This window comes from Panthera tigris, chromosome A2 (assembly GCF_018350195.1).
Source record: "Panthera tigris isolate Pti1 chromosome A2, P.tigris_Pti1_mat1.1, whole genome shotgun sequence".
NCBI lineage: Eukaryota > Metazoa > Chordata > Mammalia > Carnivora > Felidae > Panthera > Panthera tigris.
In genome coordinates, this window is record NC_056661.1 from 51,283,177 (window position 1) to 51,299,925 (window position 16,749).

The following is a 16,749-nucleotide window of genomic DNA, read 5'->3' on the forward strand; positions in this document are numbered from 1 at the left end:
CACAATGTTCGTGGATTTGTGGGTGTCAAGGCATGGGTGTGGACTGGCAGCGCAGACGCACTGCCGGCCTGGAGGGTCGGGGCGCCTGCGCAGTCGCTCCTCCTTAGGCGGCAGCCATGGCGGGTCAAGAGGATCCGGTGCAGCGGGAGATTCACCAGGACTGGGCGAACCGGGAGTACATTGAGGTCATCACCAGCAGCATCAAGAAAATCGCGGACTTTCTCAACTCGTTCGGTCAGCGGGGGAGCAGGGGGAGGCGAGGGTGGGTCGAGGGCCACTCAGGCAGTTTGGCGATGGCGCTCAGAAGCTTTGAAGGGGCTTTCTCCGGGCTGGTTTTCGCGTCCTCCTTTCGGAGTCCACCTTCCCCCTGTCGCTCTGATCCTCAGGCTCCACTGGGCAGTTCCTGTGGGGTTATCCTGCGCCAGGCTGAGCTCATCGGCTTCAATGCTATCACCCCAGATCCATTAACAAGCCCTTCCTTTTTCCAGACTCTTCAGATCGCTCCATCCACCGTTTTCTTCTCTTTTCTTCTTTTCTTCTCTCAGCAGTAGCCTCCCTGCTTCCTTTGTGACCCGCTTCCATTCCAGTTCCCACTTTGCGCTCAATGTGCGCCTTTCAGAATGCAGCCGCAGCCGTGTCTCTGCTTGTGTAAGTCTCTTGAAGTTTCCTCATCGTTTTCAGGATCATTTTAGCGCCATGCCTTTTAGTCGCCCCTTCCCGTCTCTCGTGTTTCTTGTCCTGAGAGTGGTAGGAGACGAGATCAGAAGTAAAGTCCAGATTTTTAAGGATATGGAGCTTTCTATATTGCTACTATCTAGCCGATAGTTGGTATTCTACTGCTTTTGGCAAAATCTTTCCTAGGCGTGGCTTGCTTGTGATAGTCTTAAATTCTTGATGCATTGTTCCGTGTCCTTCTGGACAGCAAACATGTAACAGAGACTCCCATCCCATCTTCTCCCAACTGTTTCTTTAGCCGAACTAGGCCCTGGGTAGACTTACTTAAGTAATTGCAAGGTGTAAGGATGACATCTAGTGATCTTTTTCCAACTAGTGTGCTCCTCTTCCAGCACTTGAGCCGCAAGCAACTAAGTAGTGGAAACTGATGTTATAAAAATGATTTAAAGTAATTAATTTTCCAGTCAGAGGACTGATGCATTCTGAGGAGTAAGGTAACAGAACATGAATTTTCTTAGAAAGCATCAGCAAGAGAAACTAGATCTCAGTACAGAGCTCTCTCTCAAAGCTCCACTCTGGAGGACAGAGAATAAGAATCATTTCCTGCTTTCAAGGAATTTCTGTCTTGAAGATGAAATAATGACAGCTTTGGAACATCGGTTTTGTATTAATGTATTTACTTACAAAGTGTATAAGATTATAATCTTGATGTGCCTTGGCATGATGGATTTTCTCACCAGGGAATGAGGGTGAGGGCAGTAGTAATGAGAGAACAGTATAAATGTATATGCAATTGATACATATTTGCACCCATAACTCGGTATGGATAGAGGTTGTAGGAGGGAATGATAGTCAACAAATCATAGATCTCATGTATCCTGAAATTGTTTAAGGACCATGAGTGAAGGAGTATGGTTTAGTAAAAAAGATACATGGATTTGGAGCTAGGAGACTCAAGTCGGAGGCTACACTAATGGATTGCAGTGAACTGAAAACATCTAAGAAATACTGAACCTATTTACCCTGCTACTCAGATAGTCTGGGTTTCCTCAGTTTCTTTCTTCCTAAGTTCTGTGCAAACACTTTCAATGTTAGTTCTCATAATTGGTTTCTCCTGCTTTCCTGGAGAGTTGAACTATTACTGGAGGTTGATCACAGCATTCTTTACTCATAATCTTCCTTCAGAGAGAGGGCTGGAGAAGAGAAACCAAAATATTGCATGCTAGGGGAAAGATGGAAAGATAAGATCACAGCTTTGAGACTTTGGCTTAGTTGGGAAAGGCAGTGGAAAGTAGTTGGAAAAATCACTGAGATGGAGAGTTTTAACTTTAAAAAGCAGAATTAAAAGACTTCACCTATCTGGTAGGATCAGAAAACCCAATCAAAGTATTAAGAATGTCAGGGAAATCAGTAAAGCATCTAAAATTACAAGTAACGCTGGGGCTGTTACTCAAAATTTAAGTGATCTAGCATGTCACTTCCCCGGATTTGGATCTGGGTAACGTAATAATTTCATTTCTGAGCACTGAATTGTATTAATAAACTTTTAATTCATGTACATTTGTCTTTGACATAAATCTTCTTGGCATCTTTTGGTCACTAGATTTATAGCAGATGAGGCTTGGAACTGACCAGAAATTGAAGAGTTTGAGCTCAGGATTTGCGGGGGAGAAATGCCTCTTTTCTTGCTTTATAAACAAGGGAATACCTGCACTGAAATTTTATCAAATGTGTGGATCACATTTTGTGATCAAATAGAGGATAAAGACTCTTCTTTTTATTTGAGATTTCCAACAAGTCCTAGACTGAGGAAAAGTCACACAGAATTCCAGTGTTGAGGATTGGATCTTAAGGATTTCCTTAGCTTAAGCCATTATTCTCCCTTAATGCGATGCTAGTGGCCTAATGTTTGGAGTAATTACTAAATAGTTTTTGAAGATTGTGGGGAATGAATTTAGTCCTTTTGAAGAAAAATGACAATTAATTGCAATTAAGAATGGAATTATGAAGCAAGGTAAAAAGCTAAAGCCATTTGACTTAGTACTTAGGTGTACCTGAGGCAAGTTCTTGAAGACTGAGCATATCGTTGATAGAAGAGTTTCGACAAGGACCAACAGGCCAAGAAACTGGATAAATCATGTAACACTTGAATATATTGTCTTGGCATTGAGTGACTCAGGATGAACTTGTGAGGGATATATTTTCCCACTCTAAGTCCTTAGTGTGACTCCTCAGTTCTGATGTGTAGATGTAGGGCTTATATTGAATTTATAATAATATGATTTGGTGGTACAGAGATTTACCAGGAGTTTACTTTGAGGGGGCATCTGGAGCTCTTTGGAAATGGCAGCAATCCTCCAGTCCCCATCCCGGCCACAGAGAGTCTCTGTAGGCTGCGTACTTTGCAGAGGAAACTGTTTTTTTCAAGACAGCTAATGACTAAGTAGCTTTTACCCTGTGATTCCAGCAGGTGAGAGTAATATAGGTGGACCACCCACCTGAACCAGAGAACCCATAGATCATAAGGCAGTGATAACACCCAAACACTTGGCCTGTTCTGTACCTTGAACTGGGGACACTTCTAAAAACAGATTGTCACGGAAGATAGCTTTTTATTTTTATACCATTTTATCTGATTCTAAAGCTAATCTGTGCAGAGAAGTGTAACAAAAATAATAAGTGATATTTTTCTAAATGTCAGTTTTTATGCTTAGCCAACAAATGTAGCATGCCTGTTATGATCCCAGCTATGTGACACATCCTCTGAAAAAGGAATAAATAAGAATAAATGGTAGCCACTCCTGAGAAATTTAGAATTCTGTCAGAGAAGTAAGACATAACTACAACAGCAGTTCAAGAGAATGACAGTGTTGATTTTTGCAGGCTAAGGTTATGTGCATTAAGAGTTCAGAGGAGCTGGTAACTGGCATTTGTCAGTAGTGGTAATGGATACACAGTATCAAGCACCCTGGCTAGGACTGGTGGTGTCCTCAGTTAAAGTCTGGTGATAACACACTCATAAATGCACTCTGGTTTCAGATTTGTTCAGCTGCTGAGTGCTTTCACAGTGTTTTGCTTGAATCAATATGTATTTCTTGGGATCTGAAATAATGACCAGTTTCTGGAGTTCAAGGTTATATATTTCTCAACAGTGCTTACCCATTTAGGTCAGTAACATAGTGTTGTTCTTGGATTCCAATTCATTACCAGATTTACAGAGCTTAGAACAGAAACAGCTGTCCAGGAAGGAACCCTCCCTCTCACCACCCCACCCCCCTGCAGATAATTTTGGCATGTTTCTTTTTATGGGAAATGACAGGTTGTTAGTGGTAACATTCATGCTCTTACTGAATAGCATACATGGTGTGCCTTTGAGCTCCTAAAAACCAGATTGAAAGAGATTTGGTCCTGTTGGGCGGTCCTGGCAGTGAAGGTGGATCCAGGAAAAGGAGCGTGCTGAGGTCTTTGTACTCAAGCTAGATCTAGGAATTAGAAGCAGCACTAGCAGATAAACAAAACGATTTAAAAGAGGAATGGAGAATGTCCAGAATAGGCAAATCCATAGAGACAGAAAGATGAATGGTTGCCAGCAGTTGGGGTAAGGCTGAATGGGGAATGACTGCTCATTGGTACAAGGTTTCATGTAGGGATTATGAGGATGTTCTAAAATTAGATTATGGTGATGGTTGCACAACTCTGTTCTAAAAACTATTGAATTGTATACTTTAAGCAAGTGAAGTTCATGGTATATAAATTATATATCAATTAAGCTATTTTTAAAAAAGAATAATGAAGATGGGTGAGTGGGAAAATACCTAGTATGGAAACAAAAAGAAAAAAAGGAACCAGTAAATGGAAGAGTCAGGCTATAAGCATATTTTAAGAGATGTGGGGAGGGGACTCCAGGCTCAGTCAGTCGAGTGTCCAACTTCTGCTCAGGTCATGATCTCACAGTTAGTAAATTCGAGCCCCACATCGATCTCTGCTGACAGCTTGGAGCCTGGAACCTGCTTCAGATCCTGTGTCTCACTCTCTGCCCCTCCCCCCACCTCGCATTCTGTGTGTTTCTCTATCAAAAATAAATAAACATTAAAAAAAGAGATGTGGGGAATAGGGACACCTGGGTGCCTCAGTCAGTTAAGTGTCTGACTCTTGATTTTGGCTCAGGTCATGATTTCAGTTTCGTGAGTTTGAGCCCTGCGTTGGGCTCTGTGCTGATAGCACAGAGCTTGCTTAGGATTCTCCCTTTCTCTTTGCCCCTCCCCTGCACATGCTCGCTCGCTCTCTATCTCTCTCTCTCTCTCTCTGTCTCAAAATAAACAAACTTGAGAGAGAGAGACAGAGAGAGAGAGACAGAGAGGTGTGGGGAATCAATTACGGCCTCAGAGGTTCCTAAAGATGGTAATGTTATGTGTGGTGGGAAGGTACCATCCAGGGCAGTAAGCAAACTGGGTTCTGAACTCAGCTGTGCTACTTACTATTTTGTTCCATCAGTTATCCAAGATGGGCTTTGGTTTCCCCACTTGTAGAATTAGTAGAGTCACACTAGAGCCAATTTTTTGTTCTACTGATACTAATATGCCAGAATCCATCTTTTTTTTTTTTTTTTTCAAAAACATCTCTGTGCCAGGCAAGATACTAATATTTCAAAGATTAATAAGAGTATCTGCCTTTGATGAACTCATTCTAGTGGGGAGCAGACATGGATATAAATGATAAATTATAAATACATAAATATCATTGGGCTATGTAGCATGAGCATTTTCTCGTGTCATTAAGTATTCAACCTTGTAATTTTGTTTGCGTGCAGGGGAGGGGCAGAGAGAGAGGGAGAGGAAGAATCTGAAGCAAGCTCCTGGCTCTGAGCTGTCAGCACAGAGCCTGACCTAGGGCTTGAACTCTTATTCGGACACTTAACCAACTGAGCCACCCAGGCACCCCTTGTTTTGTTTTTTAATGAGTTGTTGAAATGATGCCTTTTTTGTTTGTTTTTTTAGTGACTTGTTAAAAAGATGCAAACTTGTAATTTTTAATGGTTGGTTTTAATAGTCTTTCATAAATATGCCCTACTTCATGAAATCATTCGTAATAGTGGTGAACATTCTTTTTTTTATTTTTTATTTTTTTGAAGGAGAGAGAGAGAGAGAGACAGAGCATTAGCAGGGGAGGAGCAGAGAGAGGGAAGGAGATACAGAATTCTAAGAAGGCTCCAGGCTCTAAGCTGTCAGCACAGAGCCCGATGTGGGGCTTGAACTTACAAACTGTGAGATCATGACCTGAGCCGAAGTCGGACGCTTAACCGACTGAGCCACCCAGGCGCCCCAAGTGGTGAACATTCTTATTTGTTAAATCTGTATTCAAAGGGGGAAATGATAACTAAGACCAAGTACATAAACTATAAATTCAACCATAAATGTACAGCAGAGGGAGAATTATATCCATTTGTCAGAGACCTCTCAGAGGCCCAATTTGAAGTGAACCTTGAAGGAGAATGTTTAGACAGGCAAGATGAGTAAGATTTGGACATGGAGAAGATTTGGACGTGGGGTTGAGGCAAAATCTGGGTGAAGGAAAATTTGTCGAAATAGACGCCCAAGTGCTTTTGCATAACAAGGAAGAGATGAAGGGAAGTTGTGAGCTAAGTGTTAAATCATTGAGTGGGAGATTGTCTTGGAGAGAGGATATTTTAGGCTTAAAAAGTGAAGATTATTGAGGATGAGCAAACAATGAAGTTGGAAGAGGTAGGAAATAATTAGCATGTGTAGAAACCTTTTCTCCTATGTGTTGAGAATGGTTGGGGAAAGAGTAGTAAAGTGGTTTCTGTTAGAGGAGTTTGCAGAGGAAAAGGTATTTTAGGGGAAATCTGAGGTTTCATTTTGGATGAGGTAGAGAAAGAAGATTAGAAGGGTAAAGGAAGAAAAGGAGTTTTGCTGTTTTCCACAGATGGAATGTGGGCTTCACAGGGTATTTGATGTTCTCCCAAGTTTTTTCTCATTCTGAAATGCCTGCACACATAGCGATGACACATTAAGTACCTTCCTAGAGCAAAAGCAGTGATGCCTTTCCTCCTCTCCACAGTCTCTGCTGCTTTCTTGGCCTCTGTTTCTCCTCCCTGTTGAGATTATTTTCTTCCTCTTGTTGCTTCCCCTTTCTTGAAACTCTTGGTTTGCCTTTTGGCAAATAGCCACCTGTACAGTGTTGGTGTGTTAGTTTTTACTGGCTGCCATAACAAGTTACCATAACTTTAGCCGCTTTTATCACATAAGTTTATTGTTTTACAGCTGAGTAGATTGGAAGTCCAACATCAGTTCCCTGGGCTAAAATCAGGGTGTCAGCAGGGCTGCCTTTCTTTCTGGAGACTCTAGGAGAAGATCCATTTCCTTGCTCATTGAGTTGCTGGCAGAATTCAGTTTCTTGTGGCTGTAGGCCTGAGATCTCTATTTCCTTGCTGGCTGTCAGCTGAGGGCTGTTCCCAGCTTCTCAAGGTCACTGGCATCCTTTGGCTCATGGTCTTCTTCCTCCATCTTCAAAGGCAGCAATAGCAGGTTGAGTTCCCCTCACACTTTGAATCTCTTCTTCTTCCTCCACCTTTTCCCTGTCTCTTACATTTAGGATTTGTGATTAGATTGTGTCCATCTGGATAATCCTGGATCTCAGGGTCCTTAAACTTAATCAAATCCACAAAGTCCTTTTTGTCGTGTAGGATACATATTCACAGGTTTGGGGGATTAGGTCATGGACATCTTTAGGGGTTATTTTCTCTGCCTACCACCCTTGGTAGGAAGTTCAGCAGGTCCATTCTAAGCAGCTGTGTTCCTAATATAATTCTCACCTCTTCTGCATTCCCCTGCTTTGCCCATCTGCTCTCATTTGGGCTCTGCATGATATATCATTCCTCCTCTTCAGCTAGGGGCTGTGTGTACGTGTGTGTGTGTGTGTGTGTGTGTGTCTGTATTTGGAATGACATTAATCCTGAACATCAGTCTCCTTTTACCAGATATGTCTTGTCGTTCAAGACTTGCAACACTAAACGAGAAATTGACAGCCCTCGAACGGAGAATAGAGTACATTGAAGCACGGGTGAGTATGTCAGGGAAGGTACTTCCTCATGACGCTAGGCAAGGGTTGTACAGAGAGAATGCACATTTCTACTTGTTACTGAAACAAACATGGAAGCAATAACAGCCTTAGAGAAGTTAATGGACTTAGTTCCCTGGATTTGACCCAGGTTTCTGGACTCCAAAGCTGTTATCTTTCTTATCACTCCCAACTACCTAGGATCTATAAAAAGATTTTTTTACTCTTTGTGAATTTATCTAATTGTCAATTTCCTTTGACAGGTGACAAAAGGTGAGACCCTCACCTAGAACTGTGCCATTGCTGCTGCTGGGAAGTTGCTTTACAGAACACAGGCCTACGTGGGAAAGGCCCCAGCAGCCTCAGCTCCTTCCTCTCTCCTTAAAGAGCAACAGGGCTTATTCTTGTTTTTCTTTTTTCAAAAGCGTGGCCTTTGGGCTCTGCCATGTACATCGGTGTGTGATGTGGCATGTGGGAAGAAGTCCAGGGGAACTCTCGGAAACATTAGGCATTTTACCTTTTAAGTAACATTTTGTAGAACTGTTTGTCAACGTATTTGAGGCGTGCAGAGCCAGACGCCTGGGACTCTTTGTTAAGGTCCTCCCCACCTCCTTTTCTCCCTCTCTCTGTCTCTCTCTCTCTCTCTCTCTCTCTCTCTCTCTCTCTCTCTCACACACACACACACACACAACACACACATACACACACACTTTCCTTACAGCTCTCATTGCCTCTGCATTGGTTCTATAAACAGTCTTTGTCTGCTTTCCACCTTTGGTGGGGGGGGTGGGAGGCAGTCCTGTCTGAGACACTTATGCCCCGGCAAGGTGGCCACAAGAGAATGTTGTTGGTAACCCACCAGTTTCTTGTCCTTTTGGGGAGGTCAAGGCCAGGCCCCCACTTGGCTTGAAGGGACATTTTCAGAATTTTCTTTCTGTCACTTGGGGTGTCTTTGCCTCTCATATTTCCCTAATAAACTCCTCAACTTTATTTGACTGCTGTGATTGTGGTGGGGAGAGGAGCTAGAGATGGGGCTCACCCATTCCACAGAAATCTGACGTGCGGGATGATTACTCTGACATAAAACTCTCAGATGTTGCTCTTTGATCAAAGTCTAGGTTGCCTACCAGCTGGAGCCCCTCCATGTTTGGACTTTTAGTTGACTGATACATCCTGGGAATCATTTGGTCATTCAGCAGACATTTCCCAGGTACTTTATGTAGGCATGTTATGCTCCAATAAAAGCTACAGCACTGAATCAGGCATGATGCTTCTAGTCTACTGAAATGCCAGCATCCACACAGTTTAACCGCAGCCCAGGGCAGACTATTAGTTTTGTCAGGTAAGAGCTAAATGTCTATTTCTTTTGAAAAGCAAAGAGTTTAAACAGAAGGGTCTAAAACTTTTCATTCTGGAATCCAAAACTTGCTATGAACTTAGGCCACCCTACTTCTAAAGGTTTATTTCTTATGTAGAATCTCTGTTTTAGTCACATAGAAGTCCTTATGCTCCAAGCACACACATTTCCCTCCATTCAAATCGTATTTGCTATTCAAGGGTAGCTTGAGTCAAACCTCTTCTAGAAAGTTCTCCTAGACTTTACTTTTCATTTAGTACTGCCCTTTTCCTTTTCTCAGTCCCTCCCATCCCATCTTGCCATGCTAACACTACACTTCAGCTCTGGATTTGATCTTGTTATGAGTCATTCTCTGGTGTAGTGTCTACCTGGTGTAATATACATGAGTACCTTTTCCTGTATTGCCCAGCTAGGTGCCTTGAGGAAGGCGGGTGGTCAATAAACACCAATTAAATTGACTTGTAGAGCCCAAGCTGCTTTGCATTGTCACATCTTTTGGAACCTCTGCTTAGACCTTTGGAAGGTCATTTTAAGTAGTACCTTCATTTAAAAATGGGATTTTTCAATGGAGACAAACCTGACATCCTTTCCTATAGTAAGTGTTATTTTTGAACACTGTTGAGCTCATCAGTACAGTGCTCTTAACAGTCACTTGAGTCACTTGAGTTCGTTATTCATAATAGCTCTGTCCTGTTCAGGATGAAGTAAGTACTTCTTAAGTTCAAGATGTAGGTCATCTGGTGCTCCGCAGTCAGAGTAGCAGACCTTTATTGAGTTCCTGCTATATGCAAGGACTATACCATGAGTTAGTGATAGGGGAAAAAGTGATGGTAATCAACAGAAATAGGAAAAACCCTTCCTTTATAAAATGTTCAATAAATTCCTTATGGTTGTATGGATACTAATCTGTTAATTTATTGATACTGAAGTAACATTTCTAAAAAAAGTTAGTGTCCTAAGTAATGCTATGTTGCTAATGGTAACTTGCTGGTTGTTAAGGAAAACAACTAGTAATATTTGATGTGGGAAACAAGGGAACACAGAACACAGCCTCCCGCTGGTAGTAACCCCTTCATCACCTCTGGCACTTCAAGGTGTGAGAGTGCTTTTCTGTGTTACCACTCCCTTTATAAAATGAGGCCCTGGTTTGCTCAAGGATATGTAGCTTGTGTTGTCTATAATTTATTATTACATGTGCTAGATGTGCTCATTGCTTTTTGTACTTCATTTCATTTAATCCTCAGACTTTAAGAAGTAGGCATTCTTATCTCCGTGTAATAGGTGACGAACTAGTTTCGAGAGGCTAAAACTTGTCCAAAGCCATACGAAGTAAGGGAAGGAACTGGGATTTGAACCTGGACCTACCTGACTCAGACTGTTCTAACCATTCTTTGATTCTGACTGTGGTATATGAGATCTAAAATTTATTTTCTCATTCCCAGGCCAGTGCCCTTTCACTGTCCTCACATGAGACACTACACACCTGTGTTAGCCTTACATGCTTCCATCTTTTCTTTTGTTAAGAAGGCTTCACAGGCTGTCCTTGCTGTGTCTGGCAAACACTGTTTGCATTCATGTCTGTGTTGCGTAGTTTTGCTCCTAACCGCTTCCTTTCTCTGAAGGTTTGATTTTATGCTGTATGTTCTGGAAGCCTTGCCTAAGGAATTTAATCCACTCTAGTGCTTCCTCCAGCTATTTTGGGTTGAGCCGAAAGAAGCAGCTGTATCCCCCTTCTGAAAGACCTTATCTGGTCAGACTCCAGAAACTGGAATTTACTCTCATGTCATATGAGTCTTTGCTCACAGGTCATTGCAGTCCATATTGTTAGGTTAAACAACCATTTATTTTTGTCTCCAGGGTGTCAACTTCTTCAACTTAAGCAGTAACAGTTCCAAAATACTAATATTTTATCCTTACTGAGGATGATAAAGTTCTATTTTACATTTTAATCTGCATTTATTAAATCATTCTGGTCTTTCTTTTAAACACTAATGTTCAGTGCTTATAACAAAACTAAGAGGTTGACAGGGTAGTTCTTTTGATTTGAACTGTAAGAAGACAGAGTTTCAGAAGGATAAAATATGCTCAGATTTGCTAAATTCCAGTTGTTCTCAGTCACCTCATCATGATGAAAAACTAGATTGAGTTCATTTTCTCCTGAGGTTTGACATAGGGAAGTTACCCGCATGGTGCCTCTCTTCCTTTCCTTATGACATCTTAATGATTTCTGAAGAAAGATAATTCTGAAGGACTTTCCTGTTTTCTAATGTGAGTGGGAAATGAGCTATATATGACAAATCTCTCCACCATCCATAGGAACCTTCAAGAGAACCTCTTGATTCTCTCATACTTGGAGATAATTTCTGCCCTGCAGTTTGGTTTAATTTGCATATTTATCGAAAAACTAAAAAGTAGGGGGTTTGAGCCAGTGAGCTATGAGGATTACACATCTCTTGATAATAAAACAGTTTTCAATCTCTTGAAAAACTAAGCTTGACCTAGATTTCAGAAGCAGGAAGAAATAGGGAACTGATGTTTTTGGCATTAGAGACGTACGGAATTCTGTTGTGTTGCTCTTGTTACTTAGTACTTTGAATTTTCCACCTTTATTTCATAAAGCTGAAGGCATGTTTATAAACAGTATTTGTTATTGTAGGCCATGGTGAGTGGGACAGAAAGCCCATTGTTCACCTCCAGGCTCCTTCCCAGCTATTGTACTCAGTTTCAGACTGTTGCATGTGAGAAAATCTTTGTCCAAACTTGGCTTTGGAGAATGTGAGTTACTCTGGCAGTTTGCAGACAGTCGGTGCCATTAGGAACTGTACAAAAATACAGCTGCTGTCTGAAGGCAGGTGTGGTTGTCAAGTAGATTATATAACAGAAAATCAGGTGATTTAGGGCTCTCAGGTTTATTTTCTGAAGAAAAGCTAACCTTAATTCTAAGTTGTCTAAAGATTAGGATTAGCTAGCAATAAAACTCACAGAACTAAGACGAGAAAGAATTTTAGGGATAATCAAGTCTACTCTTGCCATTTTAGAAATGAATAAACAAATCCAGACAGGTTGTGTGACATGCCCATCCACTTACCTGGTCAGGCCAGGCCAAAACTAAAACCCAGGTCTCCTTATCCCCGCTCTGTGCAGAGCTATTCAAGGACTCACACATCAGGTTTCTGTTTTCTGTGCAGTGCTGGTCCTTTATCAGCCTCTCCTTGGATCGCATTGATAACCTGACAGAACAAAGAGCAACTGTCACGTTTAGCTAAGTGTTACCCTTTGGCATCAGTGTTTGCATCAAAAAACTCTGGGGCAGGGTTTCCTGTGGCTCTTTGGGCACCTTTGGGTTTGTTGAGATGACCCAAGTATGAGGTTGTTATTGTGCCTTAATCTGCATCCCCAACAATAACATGTTTTTAAACAAATAATTTTATTGTGAAACAATTTTCAGGCTGTAGAAAAGTTATAAGAATAGTACAAAGAATTTATATATATTCATATAACATATTTTTGAATTGAGAGTATTTATTTTATCCCCAAATTTGAACTCATTTAATGTGATAATCCCAGTGTGACTTTAAGAGTTCACATGGACAATAAGTGCATTATAAGGAGAAACACTTTATTAATATACTTTTTTTAAAAGGAAAATGTTTAATTCAATAAGTAATTCAGTTTGGCTTTGACAAACACTATGCCTAAGAAGTTGTTTATTAGCATCAAATACATTGTATGTCTCCTGTGCGTAAGGCACTGGAGATAAAATGGTGAGAAACAGACATATAGATCCTGCTCTTAGAGAGTATAATGTAGTCATGGTTCACTGGTATTTTCCCAGACAACCCAGAGGATACCAAAATGACATTTCATTTAAAAACTCAGGAAAAAAAGAACATAGAGGAACAATGCAGTATCAACTTTATTAAATAGGAAAGATATCACTGGCCAAAGTTTTATTTGTCAGAATGAAGTTTTTTGTTCTGTTATTTGGTTACTTTAGTTTTAGTTGTTTGTTTGTTTGTTTTTTTTAAACACCTGTGATAGTCATACGATACTGCATATAGATTACAGGTACGCATAAGTATATGAGAAGCACTAAAAATTGGCCTGGATAAAAGAACTATCAAAATTCATCGATAAAAAATCTAATAAATGTTCAAAGGGCTTCAGAGACAAAACGATGGCAAATAAGCTCATGAAAAGATACTCAACATTGCCAGTCACTGGGAAACACAAATTAAAACCTCAGTGAATTCCCACTATACGATCTATTAGAAGAGCTAAAACTTTAAAATAACAAAAAAACTAATACCAACTGCAGGCAAGGATGTGGAGCAACTGGAACACGCCTGCCTGCGTTGCTGGTGAGAATGCAGTGATAGAGCCACTGTGGGAAAACACACTTCCCGTGTGACCCAACGATTTCACTCCTAGATGATTCTCATTTAGGACAAGTGAAAACTTATGTTCACACACACACAAAACAACCTGTATGCAAATGTTTATAGCAGCTTTGTTCATGATTGCTGAAAACTGGGAACAACTCAGTGTCCTTCAGTTAGTGAGTGGATGGCGGAATACCATTTGGCAATGAGAAGGAATAAGCTGTTGATACAACATGGATGAATCTCAAATTGATTATGCCAAGTAAAAAGCCAGGCTCAAAAGGCTATGTACTGCATGATTCCATTACATGACATTGTGGGAAAAGCAACACGAGGGACAGAAGACAGATCAGTGGTTGTCAAGGCTAAGGCCTACAGGTAGAGGTTGGTCACAGCATCTTTTGGGGGTGATGAGATACTCTGTATCTTAGCTGTGGTGATGGTTATGTGACTGTTTTGTCAAAACTTGGATCTATACACCAAAATGTGAATTCTATATGTAAATTTAAAATAAATTTAGGGGGGAAAAGAGCCTGAATAGATACACGTCCAACTTGAGATAGTTATTGCTCCTGGGGAGGAAGGAGGGAAATGGGACCAGGGTGGATGTTAAAGGGGATTTTAGCCTCATCATATGTTTTGTTGAAAAAATAAAAAAGTAAATATGATAACATACTGTTGAATTTATACGGTGAGATTATGAGTGTTTGCTTTATTATTTGTACTTCTTTGTATTTTCTAATTGGTCAAAATATAAACAAGGCAGAATGTATCCTTCTAAAGGAAAATTTATAAAAGACATTAAAATAGAAGGGGAGAGAAATAACCAGTTATATTAAAATATTTAGGTGTATTTTCTTCTATTCCTCTCTTCATGTTTGCTTTTGCATAGTGGAAAGTGTAATGTAAGAACAATATAGCCTCTAGTTTTGCTTGGTATATCCTAAAACATGTTTTCCTTCCTCTTAAATAGTCTTTGTAATTATTTGCAATGATGTAATATCAGTCTTAAGCCTTGCATTTAAATAACTGCTCTCATTTTACAGATGTAGGCATTTCTGTAATATTATTAAACTGGTATGTTTCACTTTACTAACCTGGAAGTACAAATGAGGGTATGTTGGAATGAATCTTGTAAATTTTGATGTCTCTGAACCATTGTAATTTAACAGGAAGTCCTATCTTTCCTTGGGGTTTTCCTCCACAAATGTTTCCATGTTGATGTTCAATATAGCTGGAGGTCATCCCTGCTGGCCACTCTTCCTGCTGGAAGCCATCAGGATACTTTGTATAATGTACTTACAAGGAAACTCCATGGCAAAATCACCCAAGGTTCTGGTGTTCCTTTGTAGATTTGCCTGACTCCTTGGATGGGACTCTTGCCATCATTTTCAACAAGGCAGGAAATGATGAACCTCTAATCCAGCACACTCCTCTGACCACCGTCTGCACACCCTTATACATGCTTCCAATTTTTTAAAATAAAACATTTATATGTAAATGTTTTATTTTTTGAGAGGGAGAGAGACATGGAGTGCAAGCGTGGGAGGGGCAGAGAGAGAGGGAGACAGAATCCAAAGCAGGCTCCAGGCTCTGAGCTGTCAGCACAGAGCCCATTGCAGGACTTGAACTCACAAACTGCGAGATCATGGCCTGAGCTGAAGTCAGAGGCTTAACTGAGCCACCCAGGGGTGGCAGAAAACCATGTAACTCGATCTCGGGGTCATGAGTTCAAGTCCCATGTTGGATGTAGAGATTACTTAAAAATAAAAAGTATTAAAAAAAAAAATTGATTTGGGTCAATTATATCTCAAGACTGGGGGAAAAAGGAACTGATTTAGTTTTCATTACAAAGGTAATAAAACTATATTCTAAAAAAATGGGGGTGGGGGAATAACTGCATAAAGGTCACCACACTATACATACAGTTTGATAGCTTTTCCCCCTGTATTTTTAAAATTTTCAATGTTTATTATTTTGAGAGAGAGAAATGAGTGAGGGAGGGGCAGAGAGAGAGAGGGAGACACAGAATCTGAAGCAGGCTCCAGGCTCAGCTGTCAGCACACAACCCAAAACGGGGCTCAAACCCACAAACTGTGAGATCATAACCTGAGCAGAAGTTAAACACTCAACTGACTGAGCCACCCAGGTGCCCCCCCGCCCCGTGCATTTTTATTCATTTCCAAATTCTAAATAAGCCTTCTCTCATTTTGATAGGGTTGCCATTTTCCAGTATGGTTTGGAGAATTTTGCATCGGTCTTTCTTGTCAGGCAATTGAAGAAACTGGAATGAAGTTGCTCCAATGGGTCATCATACATCTAAAATCACAAATCAAAACCTCTTCTGCTTTTGCAGATTTGGTTGAGAACAGCTGCCCAGGAGTATAGCCAAACAAAAAATTTTTATTTGTCCATTCTCCCTCTGCCATTTCTTTTAAATGTTAGGGCCATAGTGTTGGTCTAGGAGCATAAATATATGTCTCTCTTTGGTTTGGGCCTCCAAATGGATTTTCAGTAAGTGGTAGGACTGTCGGAGTCCTGGACTTAGAGGCAGGATATAAAACCAATGAGAAGAAAACTGGATTGGGAAGTCTGCCAATGAGCCCTTATCTGACATCCTAGGTGGGTATTTGTCTGATGATAAATGGGAAGGGAAAACTTTTAGCTCTATTCTTCAAAGTTCATCCCAGATAAAACTCCTGGGAAGACTTGCCTGAATTTTTCAGGTCCAGCAAATGACTTTACACCTTGCTCTTCTACAATCAATATCATATTCTAACAGCATGTCTTGTATGCTTGCCCAGTAGCCTGTGAACATTTTCAGGACTGAGACAATGTGTTTAATTTATAATATTAACTGCTGAGAATTGCTCTGGGTGCTTACTGTGTACTAGGCACTTACCACTTCCCCCTCAACACTTGGTCAGGGGACTATATATATATATATATATATATATATATATATATATATATAATAAAATTTATTTATTTAGAGAGAGAGTGAGTGAGCACAAGTCAGGGAGGGGCACAGAGAAGAGAGAATCCCAAGCAGGCTCTGCACCATTAATCAGTGCATAGCCCAATGTGGGGCTCAAACTCAGGAACCCTTGAGATCATGACCTGAGCTGAGATCTGACTGTGCCACCCGGGCGCCCCTGGGACATACTTTTTAAAAATGAGCAAGGTCTCAGAGAATTTAAAGAATTCTGCCCAACATCGCAGATCTGAAGCTACACCTGGAATGAGAACCCAGGTGGA

The 16,749-nt window shown here is 40.8% G+C and overlaps 1 protein-coding gene across 2 annotated transcripts; it reads left to right on the plus strand.

Annotated features, from left to right (window-relative positions):
- Positions 1–3: 3 nt before the first annotated feature.
- BRK1 (BRICK1 subunit of SCAR/WAVE actin nucleating complex) lies at positions 4–15,002 on the plus strand. 2 transcript variants are annotated; one of them, XM_007075472.3, is made up of 4 exons: positions 4–234; positions 7,673–7,755; positions 8,016–8,025; positions 14,844–15,002. In XM_007075472.3, the coding sequence occupies exons 1-4, from the start codon at positions 117–119 to the stop codon at positions 14,969–14,971; spliced, it is 339 nt and encodes a 112-aa protein (XP_007075534.2). In that variant the 5' UTR covers positions 4–116; the 3' UTR covers positions 14,972–15,002. The 2 variants fall into 2 exon arrangements, with proteins under 2 accessions (XP_007075534.2, XP_007075535.2); XM_007075473.3 differs by lacking the exon at positions 14,844–15,002 and having other exon boundaries at positions 55–234; positions 8,016–8,742.
- Positions 15,003–16,749: the final 1,747 nt, after the last annotated feature.

Excerpts from the sequence above, each read along its gene's own strand:
- BRK1 (XM_007075472.3), top strand. The coding sequence starts at position 117 with ATGGCGGGTCAAGAGGATCCGGTGCAGCGGGAGATTCACCAGGACTGG. Across the intron at positions 235-7,672 it reads GGACTTTCTCAACTCGTTCG|ATATGTCTTGTCGTTCAAGA; the intron begins GTCAGCGGGGGA and ends TCCTTTTACCAG.